The following is a 24597-nucleotide window of genomic DNA, read 5'->3' as shown; positions in this document are numbered from 1 at the left end:
TTTTCCTTGCATGTCTTAAAAGCACTTCTGTGTCTTTCTCCTGGCATCATTGGTCAGATTTCTTCCCAAAGGGTCTCTGTTCCCAGAGTTTGTGTCCCCATCCCAGTTCACTTTATTTATTTCTTACTGGAGGATAATCGCTTTACAATGTTGTGTTAATTTCTGCAGACAATGTCATGAATCGGTTATATGTACATATATACATAATCCCCTCCCTCCCATCCGACCCCGCTAGGTCATCACAGATCACTGGCTGAGCTCCCCATACTATACAGCAGCTTAGAATCCATTGCATTTTGCCCTCTGACTTCACTCCTCTACAAGAACATTTGCCACGTTTGCATCAGATCATCAGATTTCACTTGTTTATATTAACAGTTGAACTTGACCTCCATACTGATTTTTACCCTGTCGAATCTCCTTCTTGACATTGCTCTTCCCCCAGGTTCTGTGATTTCATTCTGTTTCTCTTCCAGATTCCCCCTCACTGTCTGGAGTCTCTTTCCCTGGCTCTTTCATTTCTGCCTGTCTCCTCTGTTCTGCATCCTCGCTGGTGACATGCACTGACCCAGCATCCCCAGCGAGCGGCTCCAGGCTTGGCCATATCCTGAGACCCGAGTCTTCATTCCCTATGCCTCTGCTAATGGGGTCTGTTCATGCCCCACCCCAGATTAAATACATCTGACTTCCTATTGGCTCCCAAATAAAATCCCTGCTAAACACCCTTCTCAGCATGGCATGCATGGTTCTTCACCATCTAGCGCCAGCCTGATCTCTTGCCATCAGCTTCTGCCCCCTGAAGCCACATCAGCCCCCTCCCTGGTCTAAAATTGGCTGCCACCCCCACACCCACTTTCTCTCTGCCTGGGAAACATGCAGCATCTCAAAGGTTACTTCCTCCTGGAGGCCTCACAGGTAGCCCAGACACTTTAATCTTCCGCCACCAGAATAGTGACAGGGACACACCTGTCTCCTTCACGAGATCCTTGGGAGCAGAGGCTGTGTGTCCCTAAATGTTTAGAACAGTATGTGCCACAGCGTGGACACGTGGGAATCTTTGTTGAATGAACCAACGAACCAATGAATAGAAACAAAGGGACAGCAGTCCACAGCAAACAGCTCCTAGCTCATCCCAGTCACGTGAAATCCTAGAGGATAACCCATCAGTCCCTTACTTGAGGTTCAAGTGCTTCCGCATACCCCCCAGAGCCTGGGGGTGGCTGTGTCCTGGGTACCCCTGCAGCCACTCTCCAGATGCCTGGCCTCCCTCCTCGGGTTCTTTCTCTCACTTCTCTGCCCCCATCTCCTCAGTCGTCTTTCTTCCCTCCCGATTGCCGCTTCTCCCAGCCTCCCCCAAAGCTTTAGAGTCCTGGGTCAGGACGCCTGGACCTCACGCTGTGTGGATTAACTGAGTAACACCTGGGAAGATCAACGTTCTGCCGGCGGGTTTCATCTCTTCTCAGACTGAAGGTCCCCTGTCTCTGCCTGACTTACAAAGAAAGGCCTTACAAAGGCCTCCTTGTGACTCTTGACCCCTTAGATCTCAGGCTCCAAAGAACGAGCTCTTTGCAGCTGACTGACAGGTGTTAGGAAGGACAGCACCGTGAGTCACCCCATGTTAAGTGAGCACTGGTGTCATGTTGGGTGCATGTCTCAGATGATCCCTAATCAGATTTCAAGAATAAGCCTGAACACTGTCCCTCTTAGTATTAAGTCTTATGTTGCCTGAATTCTGCATTAACCCATCCTAACTATTTTGAGTATGTGAGCACTTGTATCTACCTGTTGCTTTTCAGAGCAATTCTCGAACCCCCAGAACAAAAGACACTAAGTCTATTATCAGAGAGAACTGAGATTTATCACTGTGAAGAGACTGAAATGTAATACAAGGTTAGTCCCAAGCAGACGCAAAGAGCCACAGCCACCCCATCTAGCCACCTGCTGCCCTGTGGTCCCTGCACCCTGGTCCCAGTCATGCCATCAGCTTCCAGCAAATCTGTACAGGCTCCTTCCACCAAAACCGCTCCCTGTGTCACAAGGGGTGATGGGAGCACACGGGAGGGTGTAGGGAGTGCTCGGAGCTCCTAGGGGAAAGGATGGGATAAATTCTCATCCTGACGCTGCTGCCTGAGGAGCTGCAGAGACCACCGGAGGAAGCGGGCTCAGTGTCCCAGAGCCTGGGCCTGACTGACAGCAAGTGACCCACCGATCCCTAAAGGACTGGTAAGTTCTAGTCTGAAGAGTCACCTTCGAAGGCAGAAGACGTGTATCGGGTGTAGCGCACTGGGCCTGCGCTGAGTACACTGGAGAGCACTGTTCTCAGAGACGCTGGACTAGAAGAACAAGCTCCGTTTTGATGTTGTTCCCCGCTCCTGTGTATATTTTATACATAAACACACCTCTTTTTTTGTTATTGTTTTTTTCTGTTGTCAGATGCTGAGACCAATTACTCTAAGCTCTGGCCTCCATTCCCTTCCCTGTAACACACACAGTGGGGACCTTCCTCCACATCCCCCAGATAGATTGGCCAGGGAACACACTTCTTAACCATCTCAGAGTTTGGGTTAGTAATTCCCATGCCTGTTGGTACAGAATGGGGTGCAGACTCCACCCCCCTCCCCCATCTCACCTGCCCAGATAACTGCCTGCCCTGCTCTGGGGTCGTTGTCTAATCTGATTTAGGACGTTTTCACTTCTGGCCCTGTCTTTAGATTCTCTGCTCAGAGAGCTGTGATTGGCACCTTGGCAGTTCTCTCCTGCCCTTCTAGCAGGTTCTATCAGTGTCTGAGAAGTGGAAGGTGACATAGAGACCACATAGAAGCCACAGGAGAGCGAAAATGGCAGCGCTTCTGCAGTGACCTATCAAGTAGGCTCTGTCTCCCAGTTTTGTCAAATCTTGCCCCACTTCGTTCTATCCGCGCGGCACGGAAGTGGGACCCCAGCAAACTGGAACTGGAGCCACGTGTGTTGCTGTCGTCACGTGATGGGAACTAAGGGGCCGGGGGTCAATGCTATTGCTTGCTCTTTTTGTGTTTCCTTCTTGGTGTAAGTGACAATACAGTGTCTCAAAGGTATTCCACAGCTTCAACCTGATTTATCGTATTTGGCCCAGTTCCTGGAATTAGGTACACACTCTACCTGGGCAAAACAATCAACTCACCGCTAAAGCCAGCCCTCACAGCCTCCAGAAAAAAAGGAGTGCCCCCCACAGACTTGAAAGTTTGTTCTGCAAATCCAAATAGAAACTCATTCGGGGCTCTCATCACATGTAATAATTTTTCTTCGATAACTGGAATGATTCCTTTCCTGGTGTAGATTTTTTTTTTTAATAATTTTCATTAGATTATTTCCTCGGCATGGAAATCGCAATTTTTTTTGTGTTGGATCTAAGAGTAAAGCTGTCGCTGCTATTACATTTTTATTGGACTTGTTCAATCTTCCTCAAATCTCACAACTTGCCTGTCACCAGAGAAGAAAGACTGTGAGCTTGTTGTTACAGACAGATGTTATAATTAAATTTAAGTAACAGTCGTGTTTTTCATCCTAGACACTTGGCCCTGTTCGTGCAGCGGGCAGCTGCTAATTTATACATAATCCTTTACAGATGTGGGGGTTGTGTATGTTTGGTTCTTACAGAGCACATATTTGCACAGGCCTGTTTTTAAAAAGTGAGGATAGCTGAATTACAAAGTGATCAACTTCATCCCTGGAACTGATTTTTGTCATTACTAAGTGAAATGCAGTATTTCATAGAAAGTAGAGAAAATTACTGAAGTGTAAAATGAACTAAAACTTGAAGTTTTATAGACTCATATACCTAGAGAGCAGACCTGTAGTTGCCAAGCGAAAGTGGGGTGAGGGAGGGAAGGTGTAGGATTAGTAGATGCAAACTTTTATACATAGGACAGATAAACAATAAGGCTCTGTACAGCACAGAAGTTATAGTCAATATCTTGGGATAAACCATAATGGAAAAGAATATAAAAAAAGAATGTCTATATGTATATAACTGAGTTATTTTGCCATATAGCAGAGATTGGCACAACATTGTAAAATCAGCTATAGTGCAATTTAAAAAATTAATTTAAAAAACCTGAAGTTTTAAAAATGTAGCTTATAGTGATGCATGTTATATATATTTGGACTATTAATAGCAAAGAGATTAAGTCAAGGCATTACCTGAGTCAAGTCCTTGGCACAGTCACTAGCTGTTTTATTACCTTAGGTAAATTTCTTACTATCTGAATCCATTGCCTCATTTGTTAAAATGGGCATGAGTTAGACCTACCCTGTAGGGGTTGCTAAGGATTAGATGACAGGTGCATATAGTAAGTGCTCAGTAGGTGGTAAGCGTTTAGTAAATGGTGATGCCTATCAGAGCTATTATTATTACTGAAGAAAACTTTAAATCCCAGACAATGAAAGATCATCTTCCTATTCAAGTTCACTGAAACCAATCAGAAGAGAATAATGTCAGGACGTCCCTAGTGGTCCGGTGGCTAAGACTCCAAACTCCCAAACAAGGGGCCTGAGTTCAATCCCTGGTGAGGGGACTAGATCCCACATGCTGAAACTAAGACCCAGCACAGCCAAATAAATAAATAAATAATTTTTAAGAGAATAATGTCTTCTAAATATGAAAATAACATGCTTGTTATTTTTTAAGTATGAAATAAAATTTTAAAATTTGTTAAACTTGAACAAAATTTTAAATAGCCATAAACTTTTCATGCAGAGAGAAACATTTTAGTGTGAGCTGTATTTTGCCCATAAATCTACTGACAGAATTCTAATCTTACCATTTGTCCCATCTGGATATGTTTTTCATTATTAAGCATTCACCAACATCATCATCTTCTCCAATCAAAACTGGTCTTGATTACTCTGTCTCGGTGTTTTCTCTTTGTGGTGGGTTTAGCACACCACAGGGGTGATGGGTTTTTCACTGGCCAGCGTGTGGCAATCTGCAGACAGGATGGTAGAGAGGTAAACGAGGGGAAATCTCTGAATGTCTCCATCCATCTCTGAACCCTGGTTGTGTCTAAAATCACAATGATTGGGAACTTCCCTGGCAGTCAGTGGTTAAGACTCTGCACTTCCTCTGCAGAGGGCATGGGTTCCATCCCTGGTGGGGGAATTAAGATGTCAAGCAGCCAAAAAAGCAAAACCACAACAAGCAGAACAAGAACAAAGCACTAGTCTGTGTACCACCAACTCAGCATTACGATGTGTTGCACACAGCAGCCCTCACCCAACTGCCCTCTTGGGCACACGTGCAGGAAATTCCAACAGGGCCACAGCCTTCAGACAGAGGGAGCAGGCCAGAGTGATCCCAGTAGCCGTGGAATGTTCTGGCACGTCCGGGAAACTGACAAGCTCATCACTTACCAGGAAACAAATAGGCACCTTCTTTTTTTTGTACTGGGTGGAAGGTTCTCTGTGACAAAAGGATGTACCTTTGGAAAACTCTTAAGGGCTATTGAAATAGATGAGCAGCATTTTGCATTTTAAAGCATAGAAGTGACAAATCTTTTAAAGAAATGCTTATTATTCTTTCTGATTTTATCCATGACTTTATGTCAATTTTAGATTGAGTTTCCAGCCATCAAAAAAGGTTTCATTCCCAAGCTGTCATAAGCCTGCCCCACTGGAATGTTTCTGGGGATGACCAGTAAAATTCTGCCATAGGAATTCACTGACCTCCATGCTTTCAACAATCATGTTTAAACAATTCACCCCAGATTCTGGGTAGATACTGAAGCCTATGTAAATAAGTGAAAATGAACTGAAATCATCAATGAGTGATAGAATAAGGATCATAAGATATAAAAAAAATGTAATACACAAAAATAGATTTTATATCATTTAAATTTTTTTTCATTTAAATAATGCTCCTAAAATCTCTAATGTGATCCAGCCTAAACTGAGAAGGGAAAAGAAAGGTGAAAACTATTATGTATGCTGGAGTTTTTAAATTGTATTACCGTATTAGGCAGAATGAATGAATGCCTTGAAACTAATGAGATTTGTGTTTTGCGTTTGTAACCAGCAGAGGCAGTTGACGGTGATGAACGGCTGGACAGTGTTTCTCTAACCCCAACAGGTAAAACACATTTCCATTTTCATCACCTGCTGGAAAATATGGCATATGAAAATATTTGCGTTGAAAATGTTTTTAACATCAGAGATGCCGATGCTTGAGCAAACTACTTCCATTAAGAGACCCAGCCCTTAGTCCTCAGAGGAGCTCAGTGCCCTGCATTCAGGGAGATTTTGAAAATTGAATATGAAAAGCTACCGTTTTCTCACATTCTGTTTCATCTTCTTGTAAACCTCAGAACAGCAAGTCCTAAGAATTTAGTGTCACATTTTGCCTCCCCAAACCTTGGGACATTAAAAAGATATCTATTTTAACATAAAATGATATTTCTGTTTAGATTAGGGATCATCTGTTTTATGATGGGACTCCTGTCTGTTCTGGCTTCTCCCTCCTTCCCCCAAAAGGCTTCGAGGGGCAGTATCACCACTCTCCCTATAATGGGCACCCTTTGAATACTGTGCTTTGAGTGAGTGAATAAGCTGATCCATCTAGCCGGGTGGCTAACACTGTAACCGGATCAGCTGAATATAGCATCTCACTGTTGCATCTGCGGCAGGGATAAGCTGCAGACTTCCTTCAAACTTCATTATTTAACTCTCCAGTAATCCTTCCAACCTTGGACTCTGCCTGTGCCTCAGTTCACACCTGAGAGCCCGAGGGACAGGTGTCCAGTGAGTCACGTGACAGAGTTTATCCCTCAGTTGGTCTCAAGATTGTATTGACTGCTCTCGAAATACCTGAAGAGCCTCTAACAACCAAACCCAGACACCCCCTACCCTGCACCTCCCCCGACAAAAACCCTGTCAGTGAACAAGCTTAGCTCAATGTTCTCTCTCCCTTTGACATGGTAAAGCCAGCGACTATGAAAGGCATGTGTAGGAACTCTGCAAGGCCACATGTACACAGGCAGCACTCACCCTGACTTCAAGGTGCACAGACACACATTAGTGAACTCAGAGTAGGCACAGCCACACAAGTGAGAAGGTGCTTTCTCTATCACCGAGTAACTAAGCAACAGACAGATGGATAGATAAATGAAATAAACTGCGGAGGCCAACAGCAACCTCCTTCTATCAAGGTCTCACTGGATAGAGTCATTACAGAAATGCCAGAAAAGTGGTTTCTCTTCTAGTTTGGCTATGTGTCCATATTTATGAAGGAAGAGAACTGAAATGCATGATCTCTATTGTTCCTGTCCTTCTCTGAGTATCAGGACAATTCCCATTATCCTTGTTCTGACCTCCCCCTCCCAGTAGAGGCATGAAGTGCTGCTACTAATGATGAAATTATCCCCTTTCAGGAGGCCCTCTGGAGGAACCCTTGGCTGTTCTACTTGTATCTGTTGGCCAAAAAGTTCATTGGAAACTTTTGTTTCCGATGTCTTACGGAAAACCCCCAATGAACTCTTTGGCTAACCCAATACTTTGCAGGGTTCCTCCCCAACCAGCCCCATTGTCCCCAGGGCATTTGCACTGCCCACCTGGCTGCCTTCTGCCACAGTGGGCTTTTAAGAAGTATATTATTTGAAAACCACTCCCCTTGAAATAATACCTTTGCATTTTCCCATCTGAAGATGGAGGCAGAGAGATGTTTCAGATGAAAAAATTGAACCCGGGATGGTAGAACTGCCTCATGGAACTGAAAACACTTTCAAGGACTCTGAGAAAAAAGGAACGTTAGAGATCATCTAGTCCCGTTCCTCGTTTTTATCCAGTCCTTTTATTTTACAGGTAAAAAAGCCTGAGGCCCAGAAACACTAAATGACTTTCTCAAGGTCTCACAGCTGGTTGGTGGCCTGGCCGGAGCCCAGGCCTCTCAACTCCCAGCCGGTCCACTGCGTAGCTTTCTTAAACTTTCTCTGCATGTTTCCTAGAGATCCTAAGAACTGATGGATGTACTAATCCCTGTAGGATTCCATTTCAGTGTCGCCCCGTCGTAAGCCGGCCTGAAGTCTGCTACAGTTCAGCTCTCGGGTTTGTCCTCAGATTCCGAGGCTGTGAGGTCCCACTGAGGGCAGTTGTAGGACACCCCCGGCAGGTCTTTTCACTAGACGCCTGCTAGAGATTTGATACAAATCACTAGACAGCATGAGAAATAATACCGCTTAATCACCTCGAAAAAGGGAAAAGAAGTCACGGATTGGTGCCCGAATCTTGCAGTTGTGGAATTAAAGGATCTTGATTAGACTAGCATGTCTCCCCAGAGCCTCTAACCTAAACTCATATCCTGGGGCTTCTCTGAACACAGCACCACCACCGCATGCTCTCTTCTTACGAGTCTCCTAATGAGACCGTCTGAGACCGTCCCATACGTGCAGCTTCCTTCCTAGATCTGAGACTCACTGGCCAGATCGTCCTCATCTGGTCATCTGGTCTATCTGAGCCAGCCACAGTTGGTCTTTTTTTAAAGATTTAACAATGCCTTTATTATCCAGTTAAGGTCTTTTTGCTCCTTCCAAATTCATGTGTGTTGAGGAGGGCTGGGGCAGGGGTATAACTCCCCAAGTGTTTCTGTGAACCAGAACCGACCAGGCCAAGTTTACAGTCAAGCATCAGATGACATTGATCTCAATCCATCACACTTAAGCAACCTTCTGTTTGTCTAGTTTTAACAAAATGGATACAGATTTTATAGTGGAAAAACATTTTCTTAATTTCTCTTCCCTCAACCCTTACAGTAAGCATTTTTGAGCAAGGCCAGGAATCAGCACTGAGTTGGGAGACTTCTGAATTTGAAATAGGTTAGTGCAGAGTGCACCTAGGCTTAGATTTGGGGGTCATCATTTGGCATCCATTTACATACTTTTAGAAATTAATACAGAAAAGTGTAACGAAGAAAATGTTAATTACTTTTGCCACCCAGACATAGTCATTATTATTGGGTGTTTTTTCCCCAGCCTTTTCTCTGTATTTTTTTAAAATTTATATGCTGGAGGTCAAATCCATCCAGTTGGTTCCCTAAGGTTTTATTCTGTTTTGGTTGACCACCTAACAAGAATTTTCCATTTTATTACAAATCTCCATACACATTCTTTTAATAGCTGCACAATATTCTGTTTTACAGGTAAATCATATTTTATTTAGCCATTTTCTATTGCTGGATAATAGATGTGAACATCCTCTAGAAGTAACACACATTCATGGATTTTCCTGTAAAAAATCATTATTGCAGATTTTTAATGGCCTAAAATTGCTCATCTGGCACACCTAAAGCCTTGGTTAAGAAATAGTGATTTAGAGATAAGACACAGATGCCTCCCCAAGAGGTCCTACATCTGGCTGTGTCATGGAAGAGCATACAAGCCCTCCCTAGAGAAGGGACCCCCTTCACGCTCTTGTCTCTGTTGTAGGTCATATACTTGACACCAGGAGAGAAAAACCGGAAGACACAGGGACAGCTTTCACTGCCTAGACTTTCCTTTAGTGACCCTGCTCCTTAGTACACACAGCTCTTCCACTTGAATCTCCTCAAAGATCTACTAGCATTTCAGGTCATTGCAGGGCGTGGGCATTCCGTGGAGCTGACCCGTCATGTTTGAAGAGTTTTCATATTCTTTCTTTGTCATATGCAATAATCAAGCCTCCAGTTTGGTCTAAGATTTTTAAAAAATCATCTTTAGAGTTGAACTGTCAGCATTTTGATGTCCAACATATCATTCCGTTGGTTCGTGGTCCATCAAAAAGGAGCAGTTTTCTTTTTTTTTTTTTCAATGTGAATATGGTAGAGAGTTTGGAAGCACACATTTTAACATAAATTGTTTCAATGCATTTTATAAAGGAGAGTGGCCCTTTCAGGACTGAAGGAGCATTGGTGAAAGCCAAGATTAATTAAAACTGTCATCAGCCTTGAAGATGGAAAACTTGTTGTGGGAGACAGGGTGACTCTAACCTATTAGATGAAATCATTTGTGACATCATTTCCCCCCAAAATATCATGTCCCTGATAAGTGCAAATGATACATGAATTGTCAGGAAAGAAAAACCTTTCACGTAGGTTGTGTCAACAGTGACAAAATACCTAATTGAAAGGTGAGAAACTCAGAGTAAGCAGCCTTCCACATGATACCCAACAACTGTTTTAACAGATGGCTCTAACTGAGTGGTCCAGGGTTGTGGCATCATGTGGCAACTGGCCACAAATGTACTTACCCTTCACACCTCATTCGGTTCTAGTACACGTGCTCTCCACTTGACATAAAACCAACAAATGAAAATGTGGGTTCATTTCCAAGAAGTATTTTGGCATGTGGGTATTTGTTTTACAGAGATATTTATCTCCAGATTCCTTTCTCTAGTTGAGATGGTGAATTTAAAATAACCTGTTTGTTTAGAAGCATTACTTTTACACCTCATTTACTGTAGAAAGCTAATTACCGTGAACCTTTGACACTTGACCCAAAGGCCAAAAGTTGGCTTCAAAGGAACTTGGACAGTAGAAACACCAAACCTTGGGGAGGGGGTATGCTACACTGTCATTTAACACATGTCCCGAACACTTATTCGATCAAAGCAGAGAGTGTTAGTGCTCAGAGTTATAGCTCAGGCCCTCAGTCCCACCCCCTCGTTTTGCGGTAAGGCGGCTGAGGAGTGAGGGCTAGGGCCATCCTGGGCTGGGCAACAACACGTCAGCGGGCTAGCGAAACCAGGAGCCTCAATTCCTTCCTACCCCATCCAAGGTACTTGTGCCATATGTGTGACACAGGGCAGTTGACCTTGAGCCAGGAGGAGAGCTCCAGGAGGATTCTGGAATCCACTGAAGACCAGCTAGTTAACCCAAGGCCATGGGAGGCGTCCCTGTGAAGTGACAAAGCTGGTCTAGGTGTCCTGCATCTCATACACGTGTGTCTTTTGTCTTCTTTTTGGAGCCTCCAGGACGGTTCAGAGACATGGTTTCCATCACGTTTAGTCAGCCTTTTCGATTTCAGGCCAGTTAGTAACCCCTTCCCTAAAACCCACCCTTCTGTTCATCACAGAGTCTAATGACGTACTGTGAATCCAAGCTTTTGTTTTTCTGCAAAGCGTGTTTTAAAATTTGTCTTCTGCCTCTCAGAAGGAAGTCTTAAGGGAATTGAAAAGATTAATTAGTGACCTTTCACCTCTGTTACAATACTATGAATACGATGAATAGGTTGGGAATAAAGGTAGAAACATTTACCTTACGGCTGTGGAATCTATTAAATATACACCATGAAACTTCAAAGCACTTCCTGCCAAGACTGGGCGAGAGCTTGAATTTTTCACTACTTGAGAGGGGGGTGGGGATTGTTCAGCTCACAGATATGTGCAATGGATTCACAAATTGGAAATATGTGTTGTAAAACTGCAACAGCAAATCATTTTTGTAAATTAAAACTGTATTCGTGTTTACTTAACTGTGACTACTGTTCAGACTCTACTCAGAAATCCTTTTTATAGGCTTTCTTAGCAAAAAAAAAATTATTATTCCATACCTATGGATCATGTCTCAATCTTCTGTATATATGTTTTATTAATATGTAAATATTTAGATTTTTTTAAGATTACTATGTTCTTTTAAAAAAAAATTCCACGCAAGGCTAGTTGTGAAAATGGTGTATAACATGTGTTGTGATATCAAGTCCCAAGACGCCCTTTATGTCTGTTCTGGAAGAAAACAATAAATTACTTTAATTGAACTCGCCTGTCTCGTGCCTGTGCGCCAGCCCTCCCGCGTTTATGAAGAGGAGCCAATGCAAGCCATTAATTAAAAGGTATTTATTAATACTCTGGTGATCTTATGTGAAAGTTTTATCGTCTCTTTACTAAGTTAATTTTTAAAAATAAACGCACGGACCAGATTGCCACCAGAAAGAGCGTCTTGGAGCATCTCAAGTCACAGGCTCTGCCTGGCAATCAGATCAATGGCAAGGCCTACAGTAACACTTGAGCAGTAAGTACTGATATGCTTGAAGCCTAATTTTAAATGAATTAGGTGCCTTCATAATCTTCACTTAAAAGGTTAAGCCCCGCTTCTATGGAAACAACACATCAGAAGGACAAGTCAATCTCCTCTAATGCAAAGTGGCTGTTCAAACCTAATTGCTTTTATTCTCCTCTCTGAACACAGAAGGGCGCTACTCTTCACAGGCACTTGCCCCCTCCTGCCTCCAAAGGCCCCCCCGGGAGGGTCTGTCAGCTCGGTTCAGGCTTTGGTTCAGGATCCAGTTCTTGGGCCCTCGTTTGAGGGGATGGGGGTGGTGGGCTAGTCTACAGCTGGGAGGAGGGTAAGAAAGCCGTTGGATTGCAGGAATGAAGGTGACGAAGGTGAACTGCTTGGAAAGAAAGGAAATCGAAACTCCTGCCAACCGATTCTTCATGAATGCTCCATGTACCCTTGGAAGCTGAGGGTCTGGCCCCTACCTGCCCCTCATGCTGTAACCGCTCCCCTGCCCCCCACACACATGGCCCTTTTGCCGGGGAATTACTTGTATTTTTTTTTTTAATTATTGCTATGTCATGTGATTTGGCCCCGGGACACCTTTGTTCCCACCTCCTGGTGAAGATCTGTGCTCTCTAGTTCTCCTGGTTGACACCCTGAAGAGCTTTCTCATCCAGTGAGGGAAGGGGGTCGAGTGTCACCACCAGAAGGGACACCGCTTGCATTTCTGTAGAATAAGAGCTCACACACCTGCCTCAGTTGTCTCCCTCCTACAGGCCCACCCTTAAAACTAAGTATAGGTGGATGGCGGCTGACTCACTTCCCAGTCCTGTCCTCCAAGTCCTACCCAAGCACTTACTGAACACTTGTTGTCGGTAGGTGCTGTGTTGGTTTAGCACAGCCAGGGTTGGGAAGCAAGGGGTGAGGGCTGGAGCTGGGGCAGCCTGTCAGCCTGGGACCATCCCACAAAATGGGGCGGCTGTGGGGGCCACTGAAGGATTCTGAATAAGAGGTCTGATCAGAGTTACAGGCACCCTTGATGGGTCTGGCTAAAGTCTGGAATGTGGAGGGGAGGGGCACGTCAGGAGCAGGGAGTCCCATTAAGAAACAGTGGGAACAACCAAGGATGGATAGAGGACCCCAGAGACCAAGCCCCACATGCTAAAGCACAGGAGGACCAAGAGGACTCAGTGATGCACTAGCTCGGCTGGAGGAGGGAGTGCAGCCTTGGGGAGGAGGGAGGAGATGTGGAAGACAACACCCAAGTCTCCCGCTGGGAACCGTGAGATTGGAAACATGGGGGGAGGGGCAGTTTGGGAAAAGATGACAGACAAGTTCAGGTGCGCATGGTACCCCGTTTCTTCTTTCAGTGAGTGGTCGCTGAACACTTAGGGTCTGCCTGGTACAGTGCTGGGGGCTGGGAGCACAGCCGTGAGCCCCAAGGAACACCAGAGCATAAACTCTGTTGAGTTCCTGAGTTCCGGAACAAGAAGAGGGAACTTAAACTGAGCAGCTTTCTCCCAAGCTAGAGTTGATCAAGATTTGAAGCCCCATTCATCCCACATAACTCAAGTCTGAACTAAACTCCATCATAACAGAGGGGTCTGTCAGCTCACGAGAAGTCCCCAGTCCCCATCAAGTCACAGTCTTTCGGTCCCTTTGGGTAACTTACCATGCTCTGAGATTGTCTTGTTTACTTATGTTTATTATCTGTTTTCCCTCTGGAATCTAAGCATCATGATGTCACAGGGATCTTTAAGGCCACATAGATTTCAGTCCTTGGGGAAAACATGTTTTCAGGACCCCCACTTCTCATCCTCTCCAGCAGAAGTGGACTAGGACACACACTTCCCTCTCCCTCTTCTGTGTCCCATAGCCTTCAGTCATGTGGACTTTCTGTCCCTATGTTGACACTTCATAAGTGTCCATAACTCTGCTGGAGTTGTGGGTGCTGCCCAGGAGAATCCGGTAACTAATGATTCAGAACAAAGCTTTGAATTTTCACAAACCAACTCCATTTGCATTTTTGTAACTTCTGAACGTATGATATTGGTCATCCCTCCCAAAATACATATTATATGCATGCATGTATTATTTATTTCTATTTTGTTACCGGTGAAATTAAAAGAATGTAAAATGAGTCATAATGGGAAAGCTGAAGAACAATAAAGAAATGGAGCCCTTGTGGGATAATCCACAGCATTCTGTGCTTTCATACTGATGTTCCAAATAGACTCAATACTTATGTGCCTTTTAATTGTTTTACTTTTTTTTTTTTTTTTTGCCATTTTTACCTGTTAATGCTGAGAAACTGAAGGACATTTTAAACTTAAACTTTGAAACTAAGCTACTTCAGCCAATTCCTTTAAAACACATTTCAAAAATGAAGCTGAGCAGTTGAAACTGCTGCTGGCCTGGGTCCTCTCACCATGGATAACCCGGAAAATGTTTTTCAAATGTTTGAAGCCCATATGCAGAGCTACAAGGGCGATGACCCACTTGGTTAATGGGAAAGTTACATGCGATGAGTAGAAGAGAATTTTCCTGAGAATAAAGAATACTTCAGTTCAGTTGCTCAGTCATGTCTGACTCTTTCAGACCCCATGGACTGCAGCACGCCAAGCCTCCCAGTCCATCACCAATTCCTGAAGTTTACTCAAACTCATGTCCATTGAGTCAGTGATACCGTCCAACCATCTTATCCAACCATTCTCCTCCCGCCTTCAATCTTTCCCAGCATCAGGGTCTTTTCAAATGAGTCAATTCTTTGCATCAGGTGGCCAAAGTATTGGAGCTTCAGCTTCAGTCCTTCCGATGAATACTCAGGACCAATTTCCTTTAGGATTGACTGGTTGGATCTCCTTGCAGTCCAAGGGACTCTCAAGAGTCTTCTCCAACACCAGAGTTCGAAAGCATCAATTCTTCAGTGCTCAGCTTTCTTTATAGTCCAACTCTTGCATCCACATGACTACTGGAAAAACCATAACCTTGACTAGACAGACCTTTGTTAGCAAAGTAATGTCTCTGCTTTTTAATATGCTGTCAGTTCAGTTCAGTTGCTCAGTCGTGTCTGACTCTTTGCAACCCCATGAACTGCAGCATGCCAGTTCTCCCTGTCCATCACCAACTCCCGGAGTTCACCCAAACCCATGTCCATTGTGTTGGTGATGCCATCCAACCATCTAATCCTCTGTCATCTCCTTCTCCTCCTGCCCTCAATCTTTTCCCAGCATCAGGGTTTTTTCCAATGAGTCAGCTCTTTGCATGAGGTAGCCAAAGTATTGGAGTTTCAGCTTCAACATCAGTCCTTCGAATGAACACCCAGGACTGATCTCCTTTAGGATGAACTGGTTGGATCTCCTTGCAGTCCAAGGGACTCTCAAGAGTCTTCTCCAACATCACAGTTCAAAAGCATCAATTCTTTGGCACTCAGCTTTCTTTACAGTCCAACTCTGACATCCATACAAGACTACTGGAAAAACCATAGCCTTGACTAGATGGACCTTTGTTGGCAAAGTAATGTCTCTGCTTTTTAATATGCTGTCTAGGTTGGTCATAACTTTCCTTCCAAGGAGTAAGTGTCTTTTAATTTCATGGCTGCAATCACCAACTGCAGTGATTTTGGAACCCCAAAATAATAAAGTCTGTCACTGTTTCCATTGTTTCCCCATCTATTTGCTATGAAATGATGGGACCAGATGCCATGGTCTTAGTTTTCCTAATGTTGAGTTTTAAGCCAACTTTTTCACTCTCCTCTTTCACCTTCATCAAGAGGCTCTTTAGTTCTTCACTTTCTGCCATAAGTGTGGTGTTATCTGTATATCTGAGGTACTGATATTTTTCCCAGCAATCTTGATTCCAGCTTGTGCTTCATCCAGTCCAGCATTTCTCATGATGTACTTTGCATATAAGTTAAAATAAGCAGGGTGACAATATACAGCCTGACGTACTCCTTTCCCGATTTGGAACCCATCTGTTGTTCCATGTCCAGTTCTAACTGTTGCTTCTTGACCTGCGTACAGATTTCTCAGGAGGCAGGTCAGGTGCTCTGGTATTCCCATCTCTTGAAGAATTTTCCACAGTTTGTTGTGAACAAATTCATCAGAGCATCTAATGAAGGAATTTTTAGATAAGAAGTGATATCACAATGACCCAAGGTTCATCAATTATTGTTTAAAATTTGCTGAGTGCAATAGTGACCATCACCAGTTTTTGAGTTTCTGTACAACCAGGGGAGCAGAACCTGGTCAGCTCCTCTGTCAAACCTAGGGAGCTACTGCAACAACAGTACAGGATGTTTCAGACACACCTCACTGAAACCATTTGCCAACTCCAGCAAGAACCTCAGAACCTCTGCTTGATGCTCAGATTTTAAATCAAAGTTAACTCAAAATCAAATCCAGGAAATAGCCTGCATTTCTAAGAATCAGAGTCCACAACTTTCTGGAGAAACACCTGCAGCTGGTGATAAAGGGTCGAACATGGAACAAAGGGTGATCATGATTTCTAAATCAGGATATTCTGCACACCCATCTAAGCTTATGACAAAGCTTATGTTCAGCAGTTTGTCATGTATTGCAAGGAGAAGCTTATTCGCCGAGAATTGGAGTTTTCTTTCAAAGAGCTGAGAGCCCAGAAATACAATCTATGGAGAAAGCATGAACAATGGGTAAATGAAGAGAGACATTATATGAAAAGGAAAGAAGCAAATGCTTTTGATGAACAACTATTAAAACAGAAAATGGATGAGCTTCATAAGAAGTTACACCAAGTAGCAGAGATGTCTCATGAGAACCTTCCCTCTTCCCAGGGGATGTCTGAAGTCAGTCCAGCATGTTTGGGGCCACACACAGACTCCCAGCAGGAACTAAGAGCTCTGAGTCTTCCAGCCATCCCTCAGCAGACCTCGAAGAATGTGGACAAGAAACCCAGAGAGGCAACTTCTGTTCCTCTCATGGCAAGTGCTATCACCACTGCTCTGTTGTTCCCAGCCATCAACCAGAGTGTAGCTTGCCTGGCTCCTTTGGCAGGCCAGCCAGTGATGGACGCCATGTTTTCAGGGGTCAGCAAAGATGCCAGGTGTGTGAACAAAAGTACTCATGAATTCAGGCTACACAGTGGACCAGAGGTCAAAGGAGGGTGTGAAACACAGAAGTTATTAACACAAGTTCCTTTCACACAACTCCAAACATATCACTGGCACTCATTCAGGCAACACCATCCAAAGTGCAGCCATCACCCACCGTGCACACAAAGTAAGCTCTTGGTTTCATCGTGAATATGTTTCAGGCTCCTACAGTTCCTGATATTTCTGATGACAAAGAGGAATGGCCATCTCTAGGTCAAAATGAAGCTGCGTTTGTAACCAAGTTTCAAAAAAATGTAACATCTTCTGGGGCTTGGGGAGTCAGTAAGATCATCTCTTCTTTGTCATCTGCTTTTCCTGTATTTGAAGATGAAACAAAGAAAAGTATGGATTACCACAGCCAAAAAATAAACTTGCAGGAGCCAGGACCTTTGGAGAACGTTCCATGAGCTGGTTTCCTACAAAACCAAATGAAATGCCTCACACTGATGAGTTTCTGGATGATTCAGCTGTGGGGGGTGTCCACTGCAACAAAAGCCTGGCACCCAGCCCCAAGAGCCCAGGAGACTTTAGGTTCGCCATGCAGCTCGCATCTATGCCCTTCCACAGGCTTCCCGTGGACTCCATGCACCCACTGGAAGATAAAGAAAATATGGTAGCACACCAGCACACCCATGTGGCTTTGGATTCTTTCAAAAGAAACAAGGTGGAACCCTTGAAAGAGAAAGTTCAGTCCAATTGAAGAGATAAGTCGAGACTTAGTGTGCCCCACAGATGTCCCTTCTGCGTCCTTGCTCCGTCTGGGCCAGCTTGCTGCAGCCATGCTGACCAGCAAGGCAGAGTGGCACCCCCTGACTTTGCCATTGCAGAGGATCCATCAGAAGCCAGTGCTGGGCTCCAGGCTGAATCGATGCAGGCTGGCTTGCTTGGGAATGTAGACGCTCCAAACTTCACTGTTGAGAGAATTCCTGAGATGAGGAGTTGATTCTCAAACTTTTAGCTGGGCTTTCTAAACCAGTGAGTTCCTATCCAAATACTTATGAATGGACATGTAAGCTTCCAGCCATCAAGCCCAAGACTGAATTCCAATTAGGCTCATTGCTGGTCTACGCTGATCACCTTCTTGGAGAAGGGGCTTTTGCCCAAGTCTATGAAGTTACCCATGGAGATGTGAACAATAGCAAAAATAAGGAGAAATTTGTTCTATATCTGTACAATATAGAAGTGAATTTTAGAAAAAAGTTAAGCTGATGCAAGTATGTTAAATGGAGAACACTCCTGAACTCCAGGTGTGCACGCTCTCCAAAACAATGCCATCCAGATTCCAAATGTCGAGGGCCCTCAATGTGAATAGGGAGCAAAAAAAAAAAAAATCCATCTTACAAAGGAAATTGAGCATCCTACATTGGTTCAATGAAGTGGTGGACCAACTGCACATTCCAGAAGGAGAATTGCTTTCTGCTGTCCTCGAGCAGTGGAGGGAGGAAGAATACATTACAATAGATGGCACTTACTCTGTATATGACTGAATTAAGAATTCTGTACATTGATGTATTACTAACCACTGAATAGGGGGAAATCAGACTCAGTTAACAGTCCCCTTCCTCTCTTGTAATCAACACTGCAGCACCGCCCTGTCTTTAGGAGAAGTATCTCACTGGTGTGAAGCAATGCCACCTTCCTCCACTGCAACCTCACAGATGCTGCCTGTAACACAGACCCAGAGCTGTGGGCATCTTGGACTCAGTAAGATTTTGCTTGTTTCTGTGGTTTGTGTCATGGACTGTTCAAGTGTGTGTGTCCTCCCTGCCTCTCTGGAAGCCATGACCACAGCTGGTCTTTCCCTCTCTCTGGGTGGATGGGCTCAACGGTCATGGAGGACTGGGTATATTTTAAACGTCCAGCTGACTCCTGGATGTTGGCTGGTGGACCCCAAATACACCTTGAAAATGCCGAGGCTAGCATTTTGACATTCAGCTTTAGAAAATGAGCAAACTCTCAGAGACCAAAAAATGACTTTTGATTGGAAAGTACCCAATGACTTTGGAGGTGGAAAATAGGAGGTGGTGGAAGCTGACAAATGAGTCTGAATTCATTTGAAAGATTGAATGCAAGAGAGAAGTCAAGAAATGCTCTAGAAATTGAGAGAGAGACATAGGCCCCTCCCATCCTTCTCCCATTTAAACATAAAATTATTGAAATTGAAGCTGTGATTTTGGTACAAAAATAGACAGATCCATGAAACAGAGTGGAGATTTAAGTAAAAATTTGTCTCTATACAGCATATATTAAAAGTATTGTTATAATCAGCATAACATATGTTCAGCTGCTATAACAAAGAGCGCCCCCCCCCTCCACAGTAAGGCACTCAAATGCAAAACAGATTTTTTTCCCTCCAACTGATAACAGCCTAGAAGTGGGTGTGGGGGTCCAGGGTGGTCATAGGCAGCTCTGTTCATGTGGTCATCCAGAAACCCAGTTATATCCATCTTACTGTGCTGTCACCCCTGGGAAACATCCTCACCCAAGTGGTCAAAGCTGACTCACCAGCACAAGTCTATATTTAAGACTCTGGGAAGGGGGGAGTAAGAGTGGAGGGGAAATGGGGCTTCCCTGGTGGCTCAGTGGTAAAAATAAATCCACCTGCCAATGTGGGAGACAGATTCAATCCATGATCCAAGAAGATCCCACAAAACAATTTAAAAGAAAAGAGTGGAGGAGAAGGTCAAAGAATTGAAAAACTTCTGAGCACACAGAGATTTGTACACAAATGTTCAGAGCAGCATTATTCATAGTAGCCAAAAATCAGAAACTTGAATTTTCAGACTCAAGTTTTTGGACATCAGTCCATCAACTGATGAATGGATAAAGTGTGGTATACCCATACAATGAAATATTATTCAGCAATTAAAGAAAATGAAATACTGATACATGCTGATATGGATGAATCTTGAAAACATTATGCTAAGTGAAGGAAACTAGACCCAAAGGTCACATATACTATGATTCCATTTATATGAAATGTCCACTTTAGGCAAATCTGAAGAGACTGGGAGTATTGTAATTAGCAGTTGTTTAGGGCCAGGATGGGGAGCAGTAATAGGAAGTCACTGCTAAGGGATGCAGAGTTTCCCTTTGGAATTATGAATATGTTCTAAAATTAGATAGTGGTGATGGTTCACAACCCTGAATACATTAAAAACCACTGACTTGTATACTTAACTTTTTCTAAACTTTTATTTTTTGGCAGCATGTGGGATCTTAGCTCCCCAGCCAGGGATCAAACCTGTGGTCCTGCCATGGGAGCACAGAGTCTTAACCACTGGACACCAGGAAAATTGCCTATACACTTTAAAAGGGCAAGTTTTATAGTATGTGAATTGTACCTCAAATCAAGCTGTTAAAAACTTACAGTACAGTTGGACCCTCTTATCCTACTCTATGTGTGACAATTCCAGTATTTCAAGGATTTAAACAAAAAACTAGAAAATTTGAAATTAGTATTTATACAAGCTTGAGGAGAGAAAGGATTTCTTAAATATGATGCCATAGGAAGAAATAATCAACTAAGAATTATTTAATTACAAATTTTTAAGTGTACTTCAAAAAGTTTACAAAGAAAAAGAGCAAGTGAGAAGATGAGAAATATATATGCAGAATAAATGATTTTGAAGAAAGAATATACTTATACATATCCAACTGTCATAAATCAAATGGCCAATAAACATTAAAATGCTAAAAATTAAACCAAGAAATGCAAATTAAATAGTGGAAAGAAAATTATGGTTATTCACTGGCAAATATTGAAAGATAGCACCAGTATTTCTCTCTGTGCTGAAGGGAACTCTTAGCCATTATGAATAGACATGTTCATTGCTACAATATTTCTGATGGCAGTTTGGAAATAAATATCAAATTTGTTTAAAACTTTTGACCCAGCAATTTTACCTGAAGGAATTCATCTGTAAGAAAGAAAGATTTGCCCCAAAATCAAGGTACAGGGTATTAACCACAATATTGTTTAAATATTTTTAAAAATTAAAATAATTTTCATGTTATCATGTAAATTTACATTTAAATTATAATACATCCTTAAATTAAAATACTATACAGGCATTTTGTGTCTTAAAGACTTAAATATTTAAGACATAACACCATAAGACTCCTAGAAAAGAACATAGATAGGCAAAACATTCTTCGAGACATAAATTGTACCAGTGTTTTCTTAGGTCAATCTGCCAAAGCAATAGAAATAAAAACAAATATAAACAGATGGGACCTAATCAAACTTACAAGCTTTTGTACAGCAAAGGAAACCATAAACAAAACAAAAAGGCATCCTGTGGACCAGGAGAAAATATTTGCAAATAATGTGACCAACAAGGGCTTAATTTCCAAAATATATGAACAGTTCATACAACTCAACAACAACAAAAACAATCCAAATGAAATCGTGCCATTTGCAGCAACATGGATGGACCTAGAGATGATCATACTAAGTGAAGTAAATCAGAAAGAGAAAGACAAGTGTCGCATGATAACATTTATATGTGGCATTTAAAGGACAAAGGCATATATCTATGAAGCAAACAGACTCTCAGAGAACAGACTTGTGGTTGTCAAGCCGGGGAGGTAGGAGAGGGGTGGATTGGGAGTTTGCAATTAGCAGATGCGAACTATTATTTGTAGAATGAATGGACAACAAAGTCCTATTATAGTGCAGGGAACTATATCCAATATCATGTGATAAACTATAATGGAAAAGAATATGCAAAAGAATGCATATATGTATGTATAACTGAGTCCCTTTGCTCTACAGCAGAAATTAACACAACACTAAATCAACTACACTTCAATAAGTTTTTAGAAAAGAATACTATACATCCATTTTCAGTGGTTTACACAGATCAACAGTCAAGAGACAAAGAAAAGCAGATGAACAAAAACAATACTAAATTTTTTTTTTTTAATACACAAACTCAAAACAAAGTCTAAGGGGACATACGCCCAACTACTGATAGCTACCTCTGAATGGTTAGATTATGGGAACTTAAAAATTTTCTTCTTGTTATTTACTAAATTAACTTTCCTATAATGAACAGGGAATGAAAAGGGAGGTTATTCTTAAGACTTTTTAATAGTGCAGAAAAATATTTATAGCATGAAGAAATGCCATATAGTTAAAGCTATGGTTTTTCCACTAGTCATGTATGGATGTGAAAGTTGGACCATAAAGAAGGCTGAGCGCTGAAGAATTAATGCTTTTGAACTGTAGTGCTAGAGAAGACTGTTGAGAATCTCTTGGACAGCAACGAGCTCAAACCAGTCAATCTTGAAGGAAATCAACCCCGAATATACATTGGAAGGGCTGAAGCTGAAACTCCAGTACTTTGGGCACCTGATGCAAAGAGCTGACTCACTGGGAAAGACCCTGATTCTGGGAAAGACTGAAGGCAAAAGGAGAAGGGGGTGACAGTGCATGAGATGGTTGGGTGGCATCCAATGGACATGAGATTGAGTGGACTCCAGGAAATGGTGAAGGACCAAGAAGCCTGGTGTGCTGCAGTCCACAGGGTCGCAGAGAGTCGAACACGACTGAGCAACTAAATGACAACAAAATATTAAACAGTATGTTCAGCCTGATCCTACTTTTTATTTCAGAAACTCCTTTATTTTTATAAAGTTAGATTAATGGTCATTGTGTGCAACTATAGCCAAATTGCAGCATGTTCAAAAACATACCTACATCAACAACCTCCTACAGCTTTAAAAAGGTACAGATGTTGTGTTACCCATTGGCCTGATCACATTCTGTAAAAGCAATATTTACACACACACACACACAGAAAAAAAGAGGTTGTTAACAGTGGTTAGCTCTGGGTGGTAGAATTATATGTGACTGAAAAAATTATTTGTGTAAGTTTTCTAAAATGACACTTATTTTTGTTGTTGTTCAGTCGCTCAGTTGTGTCTGATTTTTTGCAATCCCATGGACTGCAGCACACCAGGGTTCACTTATCATTTTCTAAAATGAAAAAATGAACATAACATTGTAAATCAACTATATTCCAATACAAATTTAAATATTTGAAGGTAAAGGAAGAAAAGGCTCACAGGTCTATATTATGTGTATGTATGTCATGCTTACTGCTTAGACACTGTTAGGAATACCTGAAGTATCAATGTAAAGTCTTATAACACAGAGTTCCAAAGAATCATATAAGCTCCAGTGAAAGCTTCACTTTGTTGCTCCAATAATATGTACGTTGAACCCATTTACAGAGCTCGGGAAGTCAGTGCTCCACTGTGAATGGGGGGAAAAGTCATTCTGCAGCTTAACACAAAAAGCATATCGTCTCTGTAGCTTGAAAGGACACTGGAGCTGATGATTTATAAAAAATGTATCAGCTTCAAGATAAGAAGAAACCCATCCGACGTCTAAATGCATCTGACACATCAGTTCAAATGACAATTCCACCAGGGCCCTTGGGATTTGGGAAGACTGGCTACCTAAGAAAAATAAAACTGATGGGTTCCTGTAAAAAATGAAACCAAGATGTGAGCAGCCAAGCCACGACAGTCTTCACTCACATGCTTAACCCTCTGTGCAAAGTGACAGGGACTTAACAGATGGGATTGATGCTGTCAGGACCACAGGTAACACCCACTCTCTGTGGCTACCAACCAACACGGATTGGACACATAGCACAGGCCAGGCCCTGTCCTAATGCTTTAAAGAAGCGAAGTCACTCAGTCCTGTCCGACTCTTTGCAACCCCGTGGACTATAGCCCACCAGGCTCCTCCATCTATGGGATTCTCCAGGCAAGAATACTGGAGTGGGTTGCCATTTCCTTCTCCAGGGGATCTTCCTGAGCCAGGGATCGAACCCAGGTCTCCCACATTGCAGGCAGACACTTTAACCTCTGAGCCACCAGGGAAGCAATGCTTTAAAGTCCAGTGTAACTCACCTAATCCACAAAAGCATCCTGTGAAGTAACTGCTACGTTTATCCCCATTTAACAGATGAAAAAAGTGAGGCAGTTTATTCCAATTCACTAAGGAGTCATTTTTAGCCAAGATTTGAATCCGGGAAGTGTGACACCAGCTCCCATTCATCCAGACTTTCAGTAAAATGTTCACAATAACCCCTCTGAGGGCCAGGCCTATAGGAGTTGCCTTCACTAAGCCCTTTATTCTTGACCTCAAGGCTGGTCAGGGTGCCTTGACCAGCACTCCACTTTCCAGGGTGACCCTGAGCCCCACAGACACAATACCCAGGAGGTTGGGCAGCATCAGCTAGAGAAGAAACCAAACCCACAAATCCCAAAAGACATTTAGCAAACCAACAACTATTTACCAGGCCACTACAGTAGGGGGTCCTGCCCCAGGAAAGGGGACTAAGAGTACCTAACATGCGGTCCCTGCTTTCAGGGGTAGATGAGGGCATAGGACATCACCCAGTACAATTACAGAGTCTGGACAAGCTCCAGGAGCTCTGGACCTGCAGGTTCCTCT

At 42.9% G+C, this 24597-nt stretch overlaps 1 protein-coding gene and 1 pseudogene across 12 annotated transcripts in view; both read left to right on the top strand.

Moving 5' to 3' along the window:
* Positions 1-11753, top strand: part of BEND7 (BEN domain containing 7) — an 87186-nt gene extending 75433 nt beyond the window's left edge. For 5 of the 12 annotated variants that reach the window (XM_061436075.1, XM_061436083.1, XM_061436086.1 and 2 more), the window contains one exon: positions 6050-11753. In XM_061436075.1, the coding sequence (XP_061292059.1) occupies positions 6050-6201 (152 nt within the window). In that variant the 3' untranslated portion in view covers positions 6202-11753. The remainder of the gene's footprint in view (positions 1-6049) is intronic. The other 7 variants (XM_061436078.1, XM_061436084.1, XM_061436081.1 and 4 more) reach the window with 7 other exon arrangements.
* Positions 11754-14254: 2501 nt separating this feature from the next.
* LOC133259080 (mitotic checkpoint serine/threonine-protein kinase BUB1-like) lies at positions 14255-18425 on the top strand (annotated as a pseudogene).
* The last annotated feature ends 6172 nt before the right edge of the window (positions 18426-24597 follow it).

This window comes from Bos javanicus, chromosome 13 (genome assembly GCF_032452875.1).
Source record: "Bos javanicus breed banteng chromosome 13, ARS-OSU_banteng_1.0, whole genome shotgun sequence".
Taxonomy (NCBI): Eukaryota; Metazoa; Chordata; class Mammalia; order Artiodactyla; family Bovidae; genus Bos; species Bos javanicus.
This window is presented reverse-complemented; position numbering and strand designations above follow the sequence as displayed.